Source organism: Cydia fagiglandana, chromosome 10 (genome assembly GCF_963556715.1).
Source record: "Cydia fagiglandana chromosome 10, ilCydFagi1.1, whole genome shotgun sequence".
In the NCBI taxonomy this organism is placed as follows: Eukaryota; Metazoa; Arthropoda; class Insecta; order Lepidoptera; family Tortricidae; genus Cydia; species Cydia fagiglandana.
In genome coordinates, this window is record NC_085941.1 from 18,672,762 (window position 1) to 18,695,839 (window position 23,078).

The window sequence follows — 23,078 nt, forward strand, 5'->3', positions numbered from 1 at the left end:
AAGTGGTCTATACAACTAACAGAAGCATGTTGCTGGCTGGTGGGTTATTGTGGAAAGTATACACAAGGTGGACTAAGGGCAAAATTGACCACTAGAAAGAATGGCACTCGCGTTTGGGTAACTTGCTTTCTGTGCATCTCGCTCGTACTCACATGTTAGTGCAGGCGAGATGTATGGGGGGTGATTTGTGCGGGCTGGTGTGTTGGTGTCGAGGCTGGTGGTAGCCATATACAAGTAGGTGAGTGCTCAATAGTCTGATTATGATAAACAATTTCCAAATCATGGTGAAGACTATTACCTGAATTATGAGCAGGGGAGAATAATGTTAATAATGTATGTAAATAATGAATGATGGTAATAAAACTGCAATGGTTTACATCATGAGTAGTAATATAAAAATGAGGTGTTCTTTATTAAGTGTTCTAGCCCTGAAATTATGTGGTTAGAGTAATCCTGAGTTTATGATTGACATGTTAGTCAAGTAAAACAATTTGAATGAAAAGTAAAACTGAGTAAAATAATGAAATTGAAGTATGAATAAATGTTTTTGTACTTTGAAAATTGCTAAAATGTGAGTATTTAGAAAGATGAGTAGACCTAATAAGCATATAATGTAACATGGTTACATGGTTGAGTGGTATGAAACAGCATGAAGCTGCATAAAGCCATTGGTGCTACATGTTTGCATGAACAAATTTACTGCCTTTAGTATGTTTTCAGAAGAACATATGCAAGTATGTCATGAGTTTGGCGAGTTGCTGCCGGCGAGAAATGCTGACATGGCTGATGCGGCAGAATGTGATGAAGGAGGCTACTCGGTGGCCTGAGCACGAAGACGTGGTTGCGGTTGGCAATGAGATGAGCTGAATAGGAAGCCGTCTACAAAACCAGTGAGACTCGCAAGAGGATGAAGTAATCCTGTTTTCACACGCCGTTGGGCGATGATGTCTGTTGTCACGACGCTCCTTGCGGTGACGTATGTTTTCACACGCCGTTGGGCGATGATCTCTGTTGTCACGATGCTCCTTACGGTGACGTATGTTTTCACATGCCTCTGGGCGGTGATGTCTGTTGGCACGACGCTCCTTGCGGTGACGTATGTTTTCACATGCCTCTGGGCGGTGATGTCTGTTGTCACGACGCTCCTTGCGGCGACGTATGTTTTCACACGCCGTTGGGCGATGATGTCTGTTGTCACGACGCTCCTTACGGTGACGCCTGTTTCAATGACGCCTATGTGCGCTGGTGCTTGTTTCAACGACGCCTATGTGCGGTTATACCTGTTCTTACGACGCCTCAGTGCGATGATCCTGTTTTCGTGACGCCTCTGTGTGGCGGTGCCTGTAGTCACGACGCCTGTGTGCGGTGGCGCCTGTAGTCACGACGCCTGTGTGCGGTGACGCCTGTAGTCACGACGCTTGTTGCGGTGACGCCTGTAGTCACGACGCCTGTGTGCGGTGACGCCTGTAGTCACGACGCCTTTGTGCGGTGACGCCTGTAGTCACGACGCTCCTTGCGGTGACGCCTGTAGTCACGACGCCTGTGTGCGGTGACACCTGTAGTCACGACGCCTGTGTGCGGTGGCACCTGTAGTCACGACGCCTGTGTGCGGTGACACCTGTAGTCACGACGCCTGCGTGCGGTGACGCCTGTAGTCACGACGCCTGTGTGCGGTGACACCTGTAGTCACGACGCCTGTGTGCGGTGACACCTGTAGTCACGACGCCTGTGTGCGGTGGCACCTGTAGTCACGACGCCTGTGTGCGGTGACACCTGTAGTCACGACGCCTGTGTGCGGTGACGCCTGTAGTCACGACGCCTGTGTGCGGTGACACCTGTACTCACGACGCCTGTGTGCGGTGACGCCTGTAGTCACGACGCCTGTGTGCGGTGACGCCTGTTTCATACGCCATTGGGCGGTGATACCTGTTATCGCGACGCTTCTAGCGGTGCCTGCGCTTTCGGGCGGAGATGTTCGGTGTCTACTCTACGTGCAAGACTTGCGAGACGTGGATAACGGCGCCTTTCGCACTCGTTGTGCGGTGATGAAGTCTGCGAACTCCCTCATGCCTATGGCTTGGCTTGAGATAAACATCGAGGAATGGTAACAAAGTTGATGCTGGTAAGGCAAAATGTAATATAAAGCACAAGTACTTAAAGTTAGATGACCCATGATCATGTTTGAATTAATTTGAGTTTTGATATCCAAAATTGACATAATTAAAATCAGATCACTGTGAAATGTGAAATGTTTAAATGTTCTACAGTCTGTTAAGAAGGTGCAAATGCCGAAATTGTAATACCTAATATTTCACCGTTTAGATTGGTCTACGAAAGACATGGTTTGTTTTGAAGGCATAGTGTACCTTGTTGTAAAACGGAACGTTTCAAGTATTATATGGATTATAGAATTGGAGATCGTGTGCTGCATTGGAGGCAGCCATGGACGACTGGACGTGGAGCCGTGCGCTTGTTATTCGGCTGAGGCCCAGCGAGCCGAGCGAGCGTAATATCTCCTGTGCTGGCCCTGCGTGGAGCACGCATCATCTACATCTACAACTCTGACGTCAGATGTGAGCCCGTTCCGTATTTTCGTTAATTGAGCAGTGTGGTGCTTACCTATTCTGTTCTGTGGTCTGTTGATCAAGCAACGCTAGTCATGCATCATTCAGAAGGATCTAAATTTGATGACACGATAAATTCGATTGACTATATAAATAGTTTCCCCGCACCTAATATCTGACATTTATTATTCAGTCTTGAATTTGAATAAGGAAAGTTATTAAAAGTATGCAAACAGTAAAGTGAATTGTGGAAGTCTGTTTTATTTTGATAACATAAGACATCTTATGTGAACATTAATTTACTTAGTAATATAATAACCTGTTAAAGTTTCTTGAACTACACAAAGTTATTGTTGACATCGGTGGAAAGCCTTTTGAAACAAAACGCAACGTTTTTGGGGCTATGTATTCAAATTGATCTGATGGGTTCACAGTGCTAGTGAGTCCCGCTGCTGAGCTGAGCTGCGAAGAGACTGATGGTGATGTTCAGCGCGGCACGGGTGGAAGAAACCGTCGTGGGCGACGGTTATGGTCAGATGGCCGAATCTGTTAGCGCGGTTTTGAACGTGCCCTAACTGACAGCGTATGTCATCGAGGCACTCTCTGGGAAGATGGATTCCCGCGAAAGGGACGATAGCGTCGGTCTATGCATTGTCGTGTACTCAGTCCAAGAATAAATCGTTTACTCAAGACCTAGTGCGTTTACCTGTTATTAATAGGACCTAATGAAGGTATTATGATGATTTCTACTTGTTGGGAATTAATTCCTCAAAACGCTTTTTTTGGATCTAATTTGATTGGCCTACATGTACTACCATGGATCTGTCAGTCAGTCGTACGTCAAACTAGATTCATTGGAAGCTTAATAAATACAGAACTCAAACTGTACCAATTGTACATCTTACCACACTATAATAAGCTTTACAAACAGTTCGTCTGTACTGTAATGAGAAATTTTTCCTCCTTACAAATTGATAATTAATGGTCCAAATCCCATCTCCTGATCCCTGTCACGCAGTGACACAAATACCGACTGAGGAATTCCTAATGAGTAACATCGGATCTAATGACAAATAGGCTTTAATTCTGTTCGTTTGTTAAGAAAGGGGCCGGCCGCTTCTCTATACAAACGTAGTCCCCATTCTCCTCTCTGGATATTGACATTATGCAAAATATGTCTGCATAACTTGATGTAGGTATATTGGTCAGAGCTATGCCCCTACGTTTTACTTTTTTCGATTTTTGATTATTGTAAAAATTAGGAGAGAAAAACAGACGGCCGGATTAGAACTTTAGGATAAGTCAATTATAATAGATCTAGAAACGATATGGATTAGATATGTCAGTGTCAAATGTGACGCTTCTTCAAACAAAAACGTCACTTTTGACATTCACATCGTTTCTAGATCTATTGATTGACGTATCTTAAAGTTAGAATCGGGCAGAGATATCATACAAATTTTTAAATCCTAATTTTTATAGTAATTAGAAATACGAAAAAAATTAAAAGTAGGGGCATAGCTGTGATTGATATACAATAAATTGTGTGAAAATATTTTCAATAATAATAATATCCAGAGAGTGAAATGAGGACTATACGTTTGTATGAAAAGGCGATTTCGCGCGGACCCTCCACTTTCATCCGAAAGGGATTCCGGGAGAGATACCTAAATGGGAAAAATAGGAGTGGAACCATTGTTTTCGGGATGTTTTTCTTGTATTCGTTTTTATCTTTACGTGGTGGCTAGTTATAGGTTTTTCTTTAGAGTGGATCCAATACGTTCAGAAAAACTTAGGTACCTACACAATTTGGGTTAACAATTTGGTTACATTTTATAAAGGCTAAAGCATTACAGCTTTTTGGAAGTAGATGGTTGGAACATGTTTATATGTGTCTAGTACGAAAAGTGGCTTTAAAGTTAATTTATTTTTTATCTAATATCCTCAAGAAAGTCGCTTAACCTTGATTCATACTTTAAAAGGCTACTACGCTGTTTGCTGAATATGATTTTTTGAAGTGATTCGTTTTTCATATATGTTCAATTTTCTGTAAAAGTATATAAATGTCTAATAACTGGGGATATAATATTTAATAGTAGCTATATAATTTCTCGCATTACCCAACTAATAAATCTTTTAACATCTAATTCCAAAACAAAACACCATCATCACTACAAACCCATGCAACATGCAACACATTACAACATTTATACCCAACTATCCCCCACAATGCAATTTAACCTGATTGCATGCATTTATTATTAACCGCGATATCCAAGATTAAACGGTGACTTGGAGATTAAATCCAGGATTTTATTCCCATATTCCCGTACACCCCGAGTTGAGGGAAAACTCGAGTATTCATTGCGGGTAGCCGCTAGGCTGGCTAGGGGTGGCGACCGGCAGTTTTGAGCAAAATGCGGTTTTGAGCGACGAAATTATGAAATTTTCGGAGCAACGTTTAGGTTATGCGACATATTTTAAAGGAAAATTTTAAAATAAGACTCCGATATAATATCTGGCCTGGTTGACTAACCTATTACTCTTTAAATAATTTATTTTTTTAACGTTAACTATTACTCTTTAAATAATTTATTTTTTTAACGTTAAATACCTATACATAATTGGTCATTGTTCGCCAGTTTTTTGAAGTTGTATTTTTCGTCATTACCTACTTTATGATCTGCTCACGCTTAAACAAAGCTTTGTCGATTGCGCAACTACATATTTACATTATACTTATGCAGTAATACATTATGTATTTATAGGTACCTTGCCTTGTCGTTCATATCAAAACTCCTTTAGTTTGATTTAATCGAATCAAGACGGAGTACGTACCTTTGCAAGGTTGCATACAGTCATGACGTTTCAGAATCGATTTTAAAGATCGCTAGAAATCTATTCTGCTACAGAATTTTCCAAAAACCGGTAGAGTGCTATGGAATTGGTATTAAAACTTTTATTTCTAAATAGTAAAATAAACATAACTATTTAAATGAAAATTAACCCTAAATGTGGAATGAACTGTCGCCTGCGGTATTTCCGGACCGATACGACCTTCAAGAAAAGAGCGTACTCACACCTTAAATTCCGGCAATACATTTGGGACCCCGCTGGTGTTGCGGGTGTCCATGAGTGGCGGTAATCACTTACCATCAGATGATCCGTCTACTCGTTTGCCTATATCATTTTTTTTACAAAAAAACAATATTATTTTCCGCTTGCCAACCCTAGCAACTGCAAACCAAGATTTATATGGAGGTCGCGGTTATTTATACCAAGCTGCCTTATTTTTATTCCTCGTGTGATATTTTTAATGAGGTAACTGAATGGCGCTGCACCTTTTATTAACTTTTAAAAGCATTGGACGGGCCCAAACTGCCGGCATTCCGCGTATTTACTGCCGGGCTTGGGTACAATGAAATAGTGGGCATTTAAAACAGGAACATATGTATGGAGAACTGCTGTAGGCAGAATATCAGTGCTTTGCTCAAAAGAGCGAAGCGTACAGCTGAGTCGGAACCCTTTTGTTTTTGCTCCAATGCACACAGAGTACAGCAAGTAAACCCATCTTTTCGTGTTTAAGTATTTTTATTGTTAATTAAACTCTGTACATATTTTAGTTTTGTTCTGTTTGTAATGTACCTATTTGTAAATTGTGTGTTTTTGCAGCATCCAAATAAACGTTTTATCTATCTATCTGTATACGTTTAAGGTGCCTTTGGGTTATTCGGTACTGGATACTTCTAAAATCTACGGTACAGTATGCACATATTACAAAAAAGCGCTGGTAGCGGTAAAAGGGTGTGACTTTCAATCCGAAGGTCGTGGATTCAAACCCCGGCTCGTACTAATGAGTTTTTCGGAACTTATGTACGCTTTTCGGTGAAGGAAAACATCGTGAAGGAAAAAATCACAGGATTTGTCCGCTTGACAACTAATCCCAAGAATTGACGTAAGCACTAGTTTTTACGTAAGCGACTGCCTTCAGAGCTTCCAACCCAGAGGACTAGGCCTTAACAGTAAGGCCTCAATTCTTGGGATTAGTTGTCGAGCTAATCCCAGGCTCCCATGAGCCGTGGCAAAATGCCGGGATAACGCGAGAAAGAAGAAGAAGGTTGGCACATATTACGGTACCGAACTAAAGCCGTGAAAAATAGCTGTACCTACTTGACAATTATTACGCCAGACACTTACAAAAAAAATATTTCAATAAAAATGTAACGCTTGCCTAAAAAAACCGGACAAGTGCGAGTCGTACTCGCCCACCGAGGGTTCCGTACTTTTTAGTGTTTGTTGTTATAGCGGCAACAGAAATATATCATCTGTGAAAATTTCAACTGTCTAGCTATCACGGTTCGTGAGATACAGCCTGGTGACAGACGGACGGACAGCGGAGTCTTAGTAATAGGGTCCCGTTTTACTCTTTGAGTACGGAACCCTAAAAAGAGAATTCCTTATATGGCCTTTACCTTGAGTCCTTATTTGTAACTTGTGTAATACGCAAACCTATTAGTATTACACATACCCTTAAGCCACAAGTATGTGTAATCAAAATAATAAATAACTCTATCGTTGACATTTCCAATTAGCTAATTCAACATCGCCTGAGAACCTATCCATATCATCTTTCACACTGACAATTATATACCTTATTACAATGAAAAAGAGTTCACCAATGGTCAGTGTCTAGTATAAAGTAGTGTTGGTTAAAACTCGGGTCCTTTGAGTCCGCTGCTTTAAGACTCGACTGTGTTTACAGACTCGTGTAATTAACTCGAAACTCGAGTGAATTTTCAACCTGTTATATAATCGGAATTCATAACATTCTCTAAAAATGACTGGGGTCTCTATCCGAGTCTTTTGTAAGTTCTTTTCAAATTGTGATTATCTTATTCTGAATTTTCAAGTCTCTACAAAAAAGACTTGAGTCTCTATTCGAGCTTTTTTGCAGAAATTAGAGTTTTCTGAGAACTCATTTTTTGTAACAAAAATTTCTAAATATACATTGTCTTCGTGTAAAATTCATGGGTAAAGTATCTCCACCAGAACGGTGTTTCTTTACTGCTACTAGTATTTAAATCTAACGTATTTTCCTTTTGAGTACTACATAAACTTGTCTTCGTTCCCCAAGAAACAGTGGAACAGCAAAAGATTCCGGGACATTCGCCAGCATGACTTGGACCAGCCCACTCATCGCCTTAGGAAGACTGGCAATAGTATACACGTAGTTGGCACTAAGATTTACAATAACATCCCATGTGACATTAAAAACATGAACACCATTTCGGGTTTTAACTCACGCTTAAAATGTTTATTGGTTCGGAAGGCCTATTACTCCCTAAATGAGTTTATTAACGAGGGCAATGAGACCTGACATTTATTTTTTACTTATATAAAAATATGAACATTCCATCTTTTATTATGCAAATTGACATGTAATTTTTTTAGTTAATTCTACTATCCTTAGTTCATTAAGTGAATTGTATATATAAATGACAATGTATGACCATTACTGAATAAATGATATGATATGATATGATATGATAAAAAACACTCAATAAAGGACTCGACTCGGGACTTAAAGACAGAAGTTTTTTAGTCTAGTGAAAACGAGTCGAGTTCATCGAATCGAGTCGAGAGGTAACTCTCGAGTTTGTACCAACACTAGTATAAAGTGGCCTTTTTTGAGCAATATTTATGACTCCAGATTAATACGTTAGCTCGAGTTATCTCCCTCGAGCCGTAACTAGGAAATTATGGGTCATTTTGTCCCAAGTTCAGGCCCACCTACTAACATAACATAGGTGAATCTTATGCTGTTTAAAATAAGGTTTACATTATGTCAAATTGTTCGGTGGTTCGGGTATAATGAATCAAAATGCGGGTGGCCTACAAATAGAAGAGTGAATGATATGTTTTTAATCCTGTAAAGGAATTATTGTTGTTTAACATGATTATGCAATAATAATAATGTAATATTCTCGTGAGATCCTTTGGGATAGTTTTATTAATGCTTTATTAGGTCGAGTTTTGATTGATGTCGATTTAAATTATGTACGAGTACGAGTATGAATAGATGCTACACATGCTACACGGCTCGGCCACGACATTGAGTTGAGCGACTTGCGACGGCGGCAGTGATAGCCATAGGTTGGAGCGAGAGAGCGATCGGACCTTTCGCCACCTATAGTTGTCGCTGCCGCCGTCGCAAGTCGCTCAATGTCATGGCCGAGCCGAAAGACTCACTAGAACTTCGCCGTCGTACAGTCGCCATCAGATACATCGGAGCGGCAAAGGTGTTCACAATATCTGAACACGCACACTAACGCCCTCTCGCGTCTCGCCCGAGACAGCGTGTTTCTCCACTCTGTTTATTTATTCTCGTAAGATCCCCACCATAACGAAGTATTCGTATTTTTAATTTGAACCATTTTATATAAGTAAAACGCTGGAAGACGGAAGACGCTGGATGCGGGTCGCTTCCAACCGGCACGTATGGAGGTCCAAGGGGAAGGCCTATGTTCAGCAGTGGACGTCTTATGACTAAGATGATGATGATGATGATGATATATGTAAATAGAAATAGGTAAGGTGGTGGTATACTGGTGCTCGACGCGGTCCCAGTATATGTCATCTTGAAACTTAAGTCTTTGCAATAAAGGTGACAGCAGGGTGTCATCTATTGGGCATTAGCATGTCGAGCACTAGTACCACCACTTTACCTAAATTGGATAAAAAACCGTTTTTTTAAAGCAACGAAACAAATGAAATGCTACTTTATTTTGTTCATCGAAGGTTCTTATTAGATTTCAACTGTACATTATAATGTACATTTAGACTTACGAGGTTAAATAAATAAATAGAAAAAAAAAGCACCGTAACACATTGATAGAGTTAGACCAAGAAAAGTCTGCAGCGATTTTAACAGCCCACGCAATGCAAGTGTTATTTATATGTCATAATTTCATAGATGTTTGAATTTTAAAATAACACTTGCACTGCGTGAGCTATCAAAATCACTGCAGACTTTTCTTGGTCTAACTCTAAATCAGAATCGGCCTCCTCTATATCAAGGTTCAATCAAACTGCCTCGTTTGTAAGCTTTCACAGCTACATGAGCTAACAAGACACGTGACTTCATCACAGATCACTGATACTAGATAAAGCCTACACGAAGAGAGGCCTATGCTTAGCAGTGAGCTACTGAAAGCTAGAATGAGATTATGATGATGATGATAATGATGATGGTGGTGATGATGATGATGATGAAGCATACAAAATCTCCACCTTTCTACTGGCTACCTACTTACTACTACTCTACCATAGATAATTGTATGAATATGATATGCTATGATAGGTACGCTGAAAGGCTCAAATATACAACATATCGATTGAGGAATTCCTAAGTTTTATGAATAAGGTGTTTTCTGTGTCCATCCGAAAAATTATGCATATCGATATTAAACTTTCATGAGACATATTTTAAACTGTTTAGACGACAACGGTTGCACTCACTTGAATTTTTAGTCGCTATTGGCGACATGTCGCCAATCTCATAAAAAAATCTGTCTTGTAGTTAAATGCTCCGTCTAGTAGTTTAATCTCTGACGTAACCACATCAACTTCATATCCCTTTATCAATACATAACAATAACGTTTCTCTTCAATACAGATCCGTAAGTCAAAGCAATAAGGTATAATATACCTAATCATCACAAGAGGTCCTTACGACTTTTGGCTATAAGTTACGTAGCTAATATAGCAGGTTTTAATATGGCATATTAGCTTGCAAATATAGAGGCCATACAAAAGTTATTGATCGAATGTTGCCGATGCAAGTGCTAGTTGCAAACTGAAATTTATGAGCTCGCTAAGTAAGAGCTCTTGTAGACTAAGAGCTGCAACCAGAAAATGGTATATAATTATTGACCACCCAATCCCAAACCCTTATATACAGTCCCATTAAAAATCTCGTTAGCGCGATGTAGAAATCGCCGCTCCCGGTACAGCGCCATCTCGCGTGATATTCGGTAAACGTGTTTAGTAGTAAAGTTACTTAACGGAAGTATGGACGCCAACACTATGATAATGAGAGCAACGAAACTAAACAGTTATGCAGTTGCACGTCGTTGCAGTGTATGAGCGTGACAGCGCTATTCATGTTTATAGCAATGTCCCGCTCGTTCCAGGTTCCAGACGTTTTAATGTGCAAACTAGCTGTTGCGTACTGTAGTAGAGCATACTGAGCAACTTTTACTATGGGACCAACCTCAAAATACCTAACTATAAAAGATAAAGTGCCCTCCAGTCGGCAAGCGTCAACTTTCGGCCCGCTGTGTTATTAAACGAATTTGGCACTTTCCACCTCGGCCAGTAAATAAGAATAAGATAGCCCCAGATTACATGTTTGTCGACTTCAGCTTTGCATCGGCCGACAATTACACATGATACGACTATTAACATTAATTAAATACACCCACATTTCACCTGCCAAAACGTATGATTTTTTTTGGCGATATCGGGTTTGGTCTCACAGTAAAAATTGGTCAATATTTCCGAGACCAGCTCTTAGCCTATAAGTAAGAGCTCTTGGAAGCGTTTGGCGAAGTTGAAGTCTTTGTTTATTGCTTGGCTTCGCCTCGGAAACAACACTGTTTATGAATATTGATAACCTATTGGTTTCCTAAGTTTTTAGGGTTCCGTCAATGGACGAACACACAAAACAAAATATTTGAATTATTACAAATTCATCATCATCATCATCTCAGCCATAAGACGTCCACTGCTGAACATAGGCCTCCCCCTTGACATATGCCTCCCCCTTAACATAGGCCTCCCCCTTATTATGGGCCTATGTTAAGGGGTAAGCCTATTACAAATTATAATACGCAAAACTTAAAAGACTGGAATCTCTCAATATGTTTAAAGATACTTATGTTATGCGTTATGCTTTAGATCCCGCTCTTCCATTAGAAAATAGGATCATTTTCTTGAGGTAGCCTGGGGTCCGCTTTGCAACTAATCCCAAGAATTGGCGTACTAGTTTTTACGAAAGCGACTGCCATCTGACCTTCGAACCCAGAGAGGAACTAAGCCTTGTTATAGTCGCACCAATAAAAGTCGTCTGCAGCGGATTTGATAGCCCATCACGCAGTGTAAGTGTTATTTTTACATCATAATTTCATAGAAGTTTGTCGTTCAAAATTACACTTGCACTGCGTCAACTGCGTGGGCTATCAAAATCGCTGCAGACTTTTTACGGTCTAACTCTAATAAGTAGGTAAAGTAAATATTCTTTGTTGTGCACCATACAGTTAAAAATACACAGAAATAGTCCGGTTTCCTCACAACAAAATTATTAAAACTAGCTTATTACAACTTAACTTAAATGAAAAAAAAAATGACAATAAATGTCTTATGATAGGTACGGAATCACAAGGCCGCGAGTCCCAATCGCACTTGGCTGGTTATTAAAATACTAGTATTAATATCTGGTTGTTTACTAGCGTTCGGATGGCAGATATTGGTGTTTTTATTGAATGCTCTTTCGGAGTTGGATACAGAATGATATTCCCTATTGGCAATAGCGGGAACTGGGTTTTTAATTATAACAGAAATCTTGGAACTAATGTCTTAAGCAGGCCACTGACGAGCCTTCCAAATGGATGCCGTTTCAAATGGATTCATCCAAATGGACGGCATCCTAATATTAAACATTGTACGTTTTTGACATTCACGGACCGATTTCGGATTGCTGCCACGCTATTTGGACTGTTGGAAGGCTCGCCAGTGGCTACCTTTATATTAAGGCCGCGGACTGGACGCAAGCGGCGCGGCTGCTCAGAGGGCCTTCCGCGAACCACGTTCGACGTGTTGCCTCCCTGTCACACTTACGTACGAATTTACAAGTGCGACAGAGAAGCAACACGTCAAACGTGGTTCGCAGTAGGCCCTCAGGGTCCTCAGGGACCGGTTCGAACGTATGTGTTTGACGAACTTGATCCGCCGTTCCGCGCGTCGCTTGCGTCTAATCCGGCCTAACGGCTTGGCCACGACATTGGGCGACTGGCAGCGGCGGAGGTGGCAACCATAGGTTCCCGCCGCCGCCACTGGTCACGCAAAGTCGTAAGAGTTCTTTCAGATAACGACTGTAGCAGTGTTGTTGTTTCAGCATTAATCACAATTCTTTCAAGATTCGGATTAGCTTTCACTGCTGAAGCGTTACTGCATCACTGCTGGCACTGTCAATCTCATTAGGTATTAAAGTCTCTTTAAATATTAAAGTTAAGGGACTTTAATACGCAGCTAAATTAATAGATTTCTAATCACGGGTGGTCAAAGTCGTGTCAAAACCAGTTTTAAAGCATAATTTCGCATATAATACTCGTATTGTTTAATTCGAATAGACCGTATCATTGACACAACTAAGATATTTTCCTTCTTTTTTTCTTTTTTTTCTTCTTCCTCGCGTTATCCCGGCATTTTGCCACGGATCATGGGAGCCTGGGGTGCGTTTCACAACTAATCCCAAGAATAGACGTAGACACAATTTTTCTCCTATATTTACCGAAAAAGCCTACATTTTAACACGGAACTACTAATTTTCCATCAACTTTCCTTAGACGTCACTCAACCTGAACTGTTTGAAGTAAACATCACACGGGATTAAATGGTCTAAATATTTGATGGGGCCAACGAGATCAAATGGCGAACGGAATGGGCACGTCAGAGGGGCGTCAGATAGCGGAGTTTAACAAGGGTGCTTGTTGTTGAATATATTATGCCGATCGATACGAGAGAGGATGGATATCTGGTGAGATCTCATAGTTAATACAAGTTTATTATATGTTTCAAGACAGTTAAAGTGAGTCTCAGTATCTCCCGATATATTCAAAGTCAAATAATTTATTTCAGAATAACATTCCATATGTAAATTCCATTTACAATATGATAACTACAATAAAATTAAAATTAACTAAAGTATAATATATTGAGTATAATATAAAGTATAGTATATTGATTTCTATTCTTAGCTTTCATTTAAGGAGTAGGAGGTTCAGCCAAATCAACCAGCAGAGTTTTTGAAACCATTTGAGATTTTTACCTAGAATTTTATTAGCAATTTTGAGGCCTTTCTCTAGTAATATCATCGATTCGAAACCTGATTTCATCACGTTCAGTCGATGGAAAAATGAAAAATAGATTCACCGTCCTAAAAAAATTTCCACGATATTCGAAAAAGTATGGTTAATATTTTGGCAACTCAACGGAGAAATTACAAAAATTTAATCGGGACAAGTTGTGATTGCGCGTTATGAGACCCTGAATGAGGAGGAGCTCTTCAAACCCGCCAATATAATCCAAATCTAACGAAAAACTCCGACTACAAAATAAAAATTGGACCATCTATTTCTTCTTTTATAAATGTAGGCTGCGAAGTAAACATTGCGGCGCTTCATAATTTAGGCTAGCAGATTAAAATAGTTTCAATATTTTAGGGTCGCCACAAATTCAACTATCGCAAGAAATCTTCATAAAAACGCGAATACATTTGCCGTTACCCTTCGTCCGCTATCCCATTCAAAAGTTTTTCCCAAATGATAAAAATCTGGGTCCTAGCGACCTGTTGTTTTAAAACGTCGTAAGCGCCATTAGGATTGTATGTTAATTCAGCGTTTTGATGTTAGGTAGGAAAGAGTGTCGAGTAAATTTGTTAGAGTCGTTATCCCGGGTCCAGGGTCTTTATTGGACTAATTGCGATTTGCATAGTGCTGCCACATGAAATATCATCGCAGAACCCTGACTCGACAGCGATACAGTTTGTAAGCAAAAACGTAGAGGTTATCAAACGCATAGAGATACGAGTATAAGTAGATAATCTTACAGTGCTCACTCCATGTGTATATCAAAAACCCGTCTACACGATAAGTTGTAAGCGAGCTTTGCGAAAACCGCGAAAACTTATTTGTATGAGAATTAACTGTTATACTTTTATGCGATTTTATAATTACTTTTATTGGAGTTTTAAATTAAAATCATACGTTCTACCGTGCGGGACGGGAATACATTACAACTATTATTTATAATCAATGTCAAAGATAAGGATTTTTACTGGCTTTATTGTGAACTTTATTTCAAATAGAGGCCCACTGAATAACAGTCCGCCGGACGTTATGCCGATATCAGTTAGAACGAAATTTTGATAGTTCCAAACAACTGACAGGCCGATACCGTCCGGCGGACTGTTAATCAGAGGGCCCCTTAACGCTCCTAGGCTCCTACTGATTTGGTTGTGACCACGAAACTGGTGGTTATGTTATAGGCACATTAATTTATTACTTGATGATTGGAACACCAAATATTTCAAATTTTATTAAGTACCTGAAAAATACACTTCCACTAGAGAATGTACATTGTTGTTGTAGAGGCAATATACAATACCACATGTTTGATGTTTGGCAGTCAAACGACTGCGCTTACACTTTCTGTGAGCGGGTCTCTATAAGGGGTCATTACTATCTGTTTTAAAACAAATATGGGGTGGCGTTGGGGCGTATTATGCGCTGGATTTGCGAGATGATTCCAGAATTTAAATATGATTTGTGGCGCTCAATATTAATGTAATTACCAACAGATGTGACACAGAAATAATGTTTATTGAAGCATTGTCACAATTCTCAGCAGATTCCCGCAATAAATTTGCTTTGGATTTGATTTCGAACTAGTTTTTGATCATGAAGCTAATTTCCTTCAATTTTTATTATATATTTTAGACTAGCTGTGCCCGCGGCTCCGCCCGCGTGGAATTCGGTTTGTATCAGTAAGCTGCTAAATATATAAAAAATAGTAAATTACATTACGCTGTATTTTTTTATTCAAAAAATTATAACATTTATAATTTCCTGCATGATAATTTCTTAAAATAATTCTATCTTATTGTTTCATACTTTTTAGAGCGCGATTTGTAGTAGTCCGACTACGCCCGACTCTTTTAGTATGAGAAAGTCGAAGTCGCCTAGCTTTGGACCGCATTCAGCGCGCCACGTGCGTCGGGCTTAGCCCGATGCTTTGAGTATGAGGGTGCCTTCGGCTCCCAACTTTGCCAGCGTACAGCGTGTCACGTACGTCGGGTTACGCCCGACCCTTTGAGTATGAGGGAGGCGCCCGGCTTTGGAACGCGTTCGTCGGGCTACGCCCGACACTTTTAGTATGAGGGCGCCAAAGGCGCCCGGCTTTGGAACGCGTACAGCGTGCTACGTGCGTCGGGCGTAGTCCGACGCTTTGAGTATGAGGGTGCCTTCGGCGCCCAACTTTGGCAAGCGTACAGCGTGTCACGTACGTTGGTCTACGCCCGACTCTTTTAGTATGAGGGCGCCGAAGACGCCCAGCTTTGAAACGTGTACGTTACGCCCGACGCTGTGATTATGAGGGCGCCGGAGGCGTCCGTTTTTGGAATGCGTACAGCGTGTCACGTACGTCGGTCTACGCCTGACTTTTAGTATGAGGGCGCCGAAGGCGCCCGGTTTTGGTAACCATACAGCGTGTCACGTACGTCTCTTTTAGTATGACAAAGTCGAAGTCGCCTGGCTTTGGACCGCGTGCAGCGCGCCACGTTGTCGGGCTACGCCAGATTCTTTTAGTATGAGGGCGCTGAAGGCGCCCGGATTTGGAACGCGTACAGTACGTACGTCGGGTTAAGTTCGAAGCAGTGCCGGATTAAGATATTTTGATGCCCTAAGCATTTCTAGACCATGGTGCCCCCTCTCCTTAGGGTCATTAAGATTACTTTTTTTTTTTGGTAAATTGAGTGAAGTTCATTGCCACATTACAGCTGAGAATGGAAATCAGTTACATAATTTTATCTCGAAAACTGACAGTGCCGCAGCAGTAATGTTGCAACAGGTACCTAATGCTGCTGCAGTCGCCACCCGAATGTCACCTTTATCATATCTTAGGATAGAATGTAATTGAAAACGGGAGCGAAGCGAGCGCGAAAATTTTTTGATATAAAAACGCTATTTGATAGACGATTGTACATTTTTACTTTTAGTATGGAACTCGGTCACATCATTTTATGACGAAAATTGACAGTAACGTTGCAACAGAGTAATGCTGCTGCAGTCGCCACCCGAATGTCACCTTTATCATACCTCAGAAAGTAATTAAAAACGCGAGCGAAGTGAGCGCGAAAATTTTTCGATATAAAAAACGCAATTTTATTTTTAGTCCCAACCAGGCGCGAATCCAGGATTTCATACAAAGAAGGGATGGGACAGTTTTCTATCAGCCCAGCTTCGCATAGGGCTCGGTATTTAAGGGTTTCAGCGAGGTTGTTTTCATGCATAAAAGATGCAAGAAAGCAGAGCTTGGAATTGACCAAGAGAATTGAATTGGCGAAGTGTGAGCAAGGCAGTAGGCCCAGCTGCGAAAGAGGAAAGCTTGGATCCACGCCCAAGTGTAATTAAGGCAGAAGATCAACTTTGCCGTAAGGCAGAAGGCCTCGCATAAGACCTAACGTCGAACCGCAAAAGAGTGAGAGAGAGTGAAACCCAGATAAATAAATATATACCTACATACAAACACGAACGCTGAAAACACAATACACACATCCTCTCTCTCTTTTTTGGGTAGTCGTGAAAAAGATGTCACTGTAGAATGAGGGGTAATTAATTTACTGTCGTTTAATTTTGTTGTATATTATTAAATCGACATAATTATTCAATTTAATTTGTTGATGATATGAGATGAGGGGGTACGGACACGTACCCCCTCATCTAAATCTAATTTGGCAAAAACCTTCCTCGGTGGCTATTCATGTCACTACGTATTAAATTCAGCGCCATCTGTTAGATTACCAGGGTACTCAATAGTGGTAGCACATATTTGAAAAAAGTTTGCCCCTCCTTCCTAAGTAGCGCCATAAGATTCAGGGGCAAACTTAAATCAAGCGAGTGTTGTGGCTACCCCCCCTTTTAAGGGTTGAATTTTTATAGCCTATAACCTGGCCGGAGATTTTCTCGACAGATTAGTAAAGTTTGCATCAAAATCCGTTCAGCCGTTTTCACGTGATGCGCGTTCAAATAAACAAACAAACAGATAAACAGATAAACAGATAAACAGACAAACAGACAAAAATTCTAAAAACTGTTGGAACGTGTTCTGTTATCGATTCTAAGTATCCCCAGCCAACTTTTTTTCAAATATCTTCCATGTACAGACTTTCTACCCTCTACAGCTTTATTATATGTATAGATATAATTAATAACTATTTCTATGGCTCAGCTTTAAAGCAAAATATTGTCATGTATTGGAACAAAAACTATAAAAAAAAAACGTTGTACCTTAGTTAGGTACTAAACTTGTATTGCACTAAAGCTGGGTGATTCTACGGTAATATAAAATATACGTGAGAATCGTAAAACAATAAAATACACTTCCGCAACTTGAAAACAAAGATCAAATAAAACCATAAAAGATTTATCGCACCCCACAAGATAAGTAAACCTCGCGGTACACCTTAAAAGCGAGCGTATGTAAAAAACTGTACAGAAATCGAGGATCGTGTTACAGAAATCCATTAGGCCCAGCAATAAAAATAGAAGGCGCGTTCCTAAATTCAGTCATACGGAATAAAATGTCGATAAAAGAACGCGTCACTGATTTAGGTGATAAGGGCTTTTAATGCCTGTTTAAGGTTTTTTCAAGCCTTTTTGTACCTTTTTTTAGGTTAAAGGCCTTGAGCAATCCAGAAAAGAGCCTTTCAAAGATTGCACAATTGCATGTACATACTTACGTAAGAATTTGGGACGGGTATAATATTGAATAATACAAATTTAATCAAATGTAAATGCCATGAAAAAATCAGTGTAACTTTAATCAAGACTGCATGGAAGAGCAGACTTCAACCATAACCTATAGCATGTTAAAGTTGGCTTGATAGATTAATAAATCACGGAACCGTGTCTAATTCTCATTCCTTTTCATAAAAACATTCTTATTTGGACGTCAAGATAGTTAAAATCAATCAATAATTCTTATCAGTTCAGATAAACTAGACGTAGACGTGTGCATACCAGAATTGTCTTTTAATTAAATTCCATAATTGAAAACGCACAATCCATAAACTCAGTTAGTTTAGCTCACCAATACCATCATGCAATGTTTTACTTTAGCCCTCTTTTGTGTTTTGTGCTCTTTTACTTTAGTCTCTAGTAAATATAATTTACATTACAGGATTTTGGTGAGATATATTGAATAATTAGATAGTGTACTTAATACCCATTAAGTCCAAACTCTTTAAGGAAAAAAACATGCATAAAAGAAATAAATAGGCATTAGGATATTATTGTGGACATTGTGGTGTTGCAATTATGTGTACCTAAACGTCGTTACAATGATTTAAATTATTTATGCCAACTTAATAAGATCGGACAATTAGGCCTCATAGGAATGGTGGAACAGTTATCCCACCCGCTAGATAGGCTATCAGTCTCTCTCTTTAGTACAGCTAGAAAAAGACGGAGACGTTGATACTATCGCGCCACTCCTTTCTCTCACCTTTCTGCTCCTCTTAGTGTTGCTAAGGTTCATTAACAATGAGTAATTGAAATAGTTTTTGTTACACTAATTTACAGAGAACCGGAGGAGACGGTGACGATGCCATTGATGACAATGTTAGCGTCGATGATGATGCAGGTGTGATATTAAGTGAAGAGAATGACAGAAACGAAGGAGTCGATGACGATGAACTTGATAGCAATGAAGGCAAGAAGTTAAGTGCAGCCAATGATGAAAACGATGCAGACAATGATGACGATAATGTTACCGCAGATAATAATCAAAACGACGCAGTCAGTGATGATGAAAATGGTTCTGCAGGTAATGATAAAAACGACGCAGTCGGTGATGATGATAATGTTACTGCAGGTAATGATAACAACGACGCAGTCGGTGACGATGAAAATGGTTCTGCAGGTAATGATAAAAACGACGCAGTCGGTGATGATGATGATTCTGCTGTTAATGACGACGACGCAACAACTAATAAAAAAATTGGAGGTGATGATGTTACTGCTATAAATGATAGTAATGAGGGTAACCAGGAAATCGAAGATGATGAGCCTTCAACCTCATCCACTCAAGGCAAGAAAGTGAAACTTAGCAATGACGAGATGGAGGACATGAAACAATACGAACTGGAGCTGGAAGCTGGTGATTTGACGGAGTTCCTTGGCAATCATCATTATCACGAACCGAGGTATTATAAAGACCTGGGCCGTCGGTTTATCCATGTCTACCCTTATAAGGAGGTAAATCAGCTCTGTTCATAATTATCTTCTTTAAGAGTGACATTCCATTACCAACGACAGCTGCACTACTGTTGCGACGTTACTGTCATTCATTGTCTTGTCATTCATTTTACTATGGAAATTGCCAATAACATCGACGTGTCGGAGCAGTAGTGCAGCTGCGGTCAGAAATGGAATGTTACCTTTAGCGAGTATGCACTATGCACCCACGTCTCTCCAATTTTCCTCAATAAATTGACTTATATTTTCAGAGGAAAGTTAGACATAGAAAACCGAGTCCTGAGCGAATCATACAGTTTCTTATGGTACGTATATTACATATGTAAGAAATCAAATGTAACATTCTCTTACCTAATGTAAGTATTTATATGATATACATACATTTTTTATTATTACAGTCCTCAGCCAAAAAAGTTCTAAGGAATAACGAAGATAGAGATATAGTACCAATAATGGTAAGCAAGCATAATAGCATAAATCAAAATATAAAAAGAAATATATATGTGAAAATATTATTCACTGTTATTTTCCTTTAAAACTCCTTTTGATTATTTGTGTGACAATTGTTGTACGAGTATAAATTGAAATGAATTGAAAATCTTTATTACGGATTTTGGGCCATAATTTGTTTTGTATAACTTCCTCGTACTAATATTGCACATGCATACTTACTTGAGCAAACGAAAAAGCCTTTATAGTTAGGGAGGCGAGGTAGCTAAATGGCGTAATTCAACGGCGCCGTCGAGACCTATCAAAATCGAAAGATAAAATAATTTCGAAAAGAAAAGCTCGTATGGCAAAAACCATTTTAGCGGTGGGTTTGGCGTGTACGGTTGTTCAAAAATGTTAAAAAAAACAGTTACTTGGGCATTCTCGAGCGCGTCAGATATTCATACTACGTATGCCCCGAGTGCCTCTGATAACAACGGTATACTAATCTGCCGGTTTGCGTGGTGGGGGTAGGCATATAAAGTAGTCAAAAATGCAAAAAAGAAAAATTTACTCGAGCGCGTCAGATTTTCGGAAGGGGTGTTAAGTAGGCCCCAAGGAAGCTTCCTTTAAAAAAACTGACGATTTCGGCGTGACGATAAGTTACGATGAATTTTTGAAAATGCATAAAAAAAAAGTTTTTTTGAAATACTCGAGCGCGTCAGATTTTCATAGGGGAGGTTTATCTCGGTATCCTGAAAGCATATTTTTTTAATCTGACAAAAATGTTGGTGGGTTCTCTTAATCTGACCGATTTTATGATGCGTCAAGTCAAAAAGTTTTAACTTTGGACAAAAATGTAAAGAGACCTTTTTTGTGTAAAATAAAATTACCTCTTTTGTTTATTTAAACTTTTTTTTTGTAAAATGTATCGTTCGCGACTTATATGCCGCAACGCGTTCTTAGGAAGACGAAATGGCTCCTCCACACTTCCGGTCATGCGGAAACCGGCAGATTTTGTATTTTTAGTAAGTTTTAGATTATATACTTCAAAATAAAAAATAAAAAAATCGCGCTCGAGAATGCCGGATTAACGTTTTTTTTTTACAAGTTCGCGACCCTATAACTCGGCGGCGTCAAGGACTTATCGTCAGATTAGTTAAATTTAGTCTTTAAACACTAAAATCAACCCCCAATATCTTAATCTGACGCGCTCGAGTATTTCAGACTATCCATTTTTTTTTACTAATCTGATCGTCTATCCTAGGCGCGCGTCACTACATACGAGTATAGAGCTAAATACTTTACAATGTTGTTCTATTAGGTCTAAGGTATCTCTCATATCTTAAACTGCCACGCTCGAGTATTGCCGAAAATTCCCCTATTCGCCTCCCTAACCATTACGAGCAGGTGTGGTAACAGTTGTTTACGATACAAGTGTGAATTACCTATTCGCACGTGTATCGTACAACGTTTTCCAGTAGGTACATATGACTCCTAAAATTTTGGACGTAATTACGTAATGTGCTTATTATAGCATATGGTAGCACCAGATGTACTGTAAAAATAATATTGAACTGTTTTAGGCACCAGCTGACGTAGTCGTGGCTGTGATGAGAAACGGTACAAAGAAATATTCCTCTAAGCCGAGCGAGCCTACGGAAGAAATCATCAGACAGTATATGCTGAGGAGTGGCGTAAGTACTCATAATCTTCTACACAGCATGTCGAAGCAACATACTGAAATAATTAAATGTTTATGCCACTTATTTGATCCTCAATTTTGGATTTCACGGGCCTATAAATCCCGGTCTTTTGATTGCCTTGCGTGGGGATATAAATCCAATACGTAGAAGCCCCTTGGAGAGCTTTAATGTCATGATTCTCAATATTATTAACAGGACTATTGGGATGACGTGTGGAAAGAAGAGGTGAATCCAGACACTATTCTAAGAACAAAGAAAAGAAAACATCCAAAACCAACATTGGTAAGTTTTCACATTATCTCCCATATTTAACTCTTTGAACGCCAAGCCTATCGTGTGTGTCGTGTCAACGTGAACCATGTCAGAAATGCAATACATGTCATGCACGAAAGTTACATTAGGTTGGTATTGGACTGTAACCGCGTGCGTCAATTCACGTCTTTGGCGTTCAAAAGGTTAATACGTATGACTTGGTATGACTAATCTTCTCCCTCCCTCCCTCCCTCGTTTCCCTTAACCCCTTATTCACTCCTATAATCTATAATCTATTCTCAGTGGAGCTTTAAAATAGCAAAATATTTATTTATTACCTATGTATTTTCTGATACTCTTATTGCAGGATATCCAGCCATTCACATCGAAGCTTGTCCCGGGTACCAAATTATATGATCTGCTCGCTAGGATTGTGAAGAAATCACCTAAACTCTTGTACTTTATCAACAATTAATAATAATGTTTATTACATAATAGTAAAAACAGTAACTAGAATATTTATTTTTCATTCAAATAATAAAAAATCACAATACATTTACATCAAACATTGCCATTCTTAAAAGATCAGAGTTGTTAATTTCTAGGTGTCATAAAAGTAACGGACTTAGGTGAGGAAAATAAGCTAATATTGGATAGAAAAATTGACAGCAAGAGGGGAAGGGGAAGAAGGAGAGTCACCTGGCCTGACAACTTTAACCTTGTAAGTCTCTGCGTACTTGTAAAAGTACAAATTAAATTCGAGTTATGAACTCTTATAGAAATAAAAGAAAGTTCCAAATTCAAAAGCGCAAAAA

General features: G+C 39.5%; 2 protein-coding genes across 3 annotated transcripts in view; both read left to right on the forward strand.

Moving 5' to 3' along the window:
* LOC134668005 (molybdenum cofactor biosynthesis protein 1) overlaps positions 1-23,078 on the forward strand; it is a 299,645-nt gene that overhangs the window by 116,490 nt on the left and 160,077 nt on the right. The window lies entirely within an intron of this gene.
* On the forward strand, positions 18,602-22,767 carry LOC134668349 (phosphatidylinositol 4-phosphate 5-kinase-like). The gene is made up of 7 exons (XM_063525831.1): positions 18,602-18,807; positions 19,202-19,876; positions 20,128-20,181; positions 20,275-20,331; positions 21,892-22,002; positions 22,207-22,293; positions 22,631-22,767. The coding sequence occupies exons 1-7, from the start codon at positions 18,721-18,723 to the stop codon at positions 22,736-22,738; spliced, it is 1,179 nt and encodes a 392-aa protein (XP_063381901.1). The 5' UTR covers positions 18,602-18,720; the 3' UTR covers positions 22,739-22,767.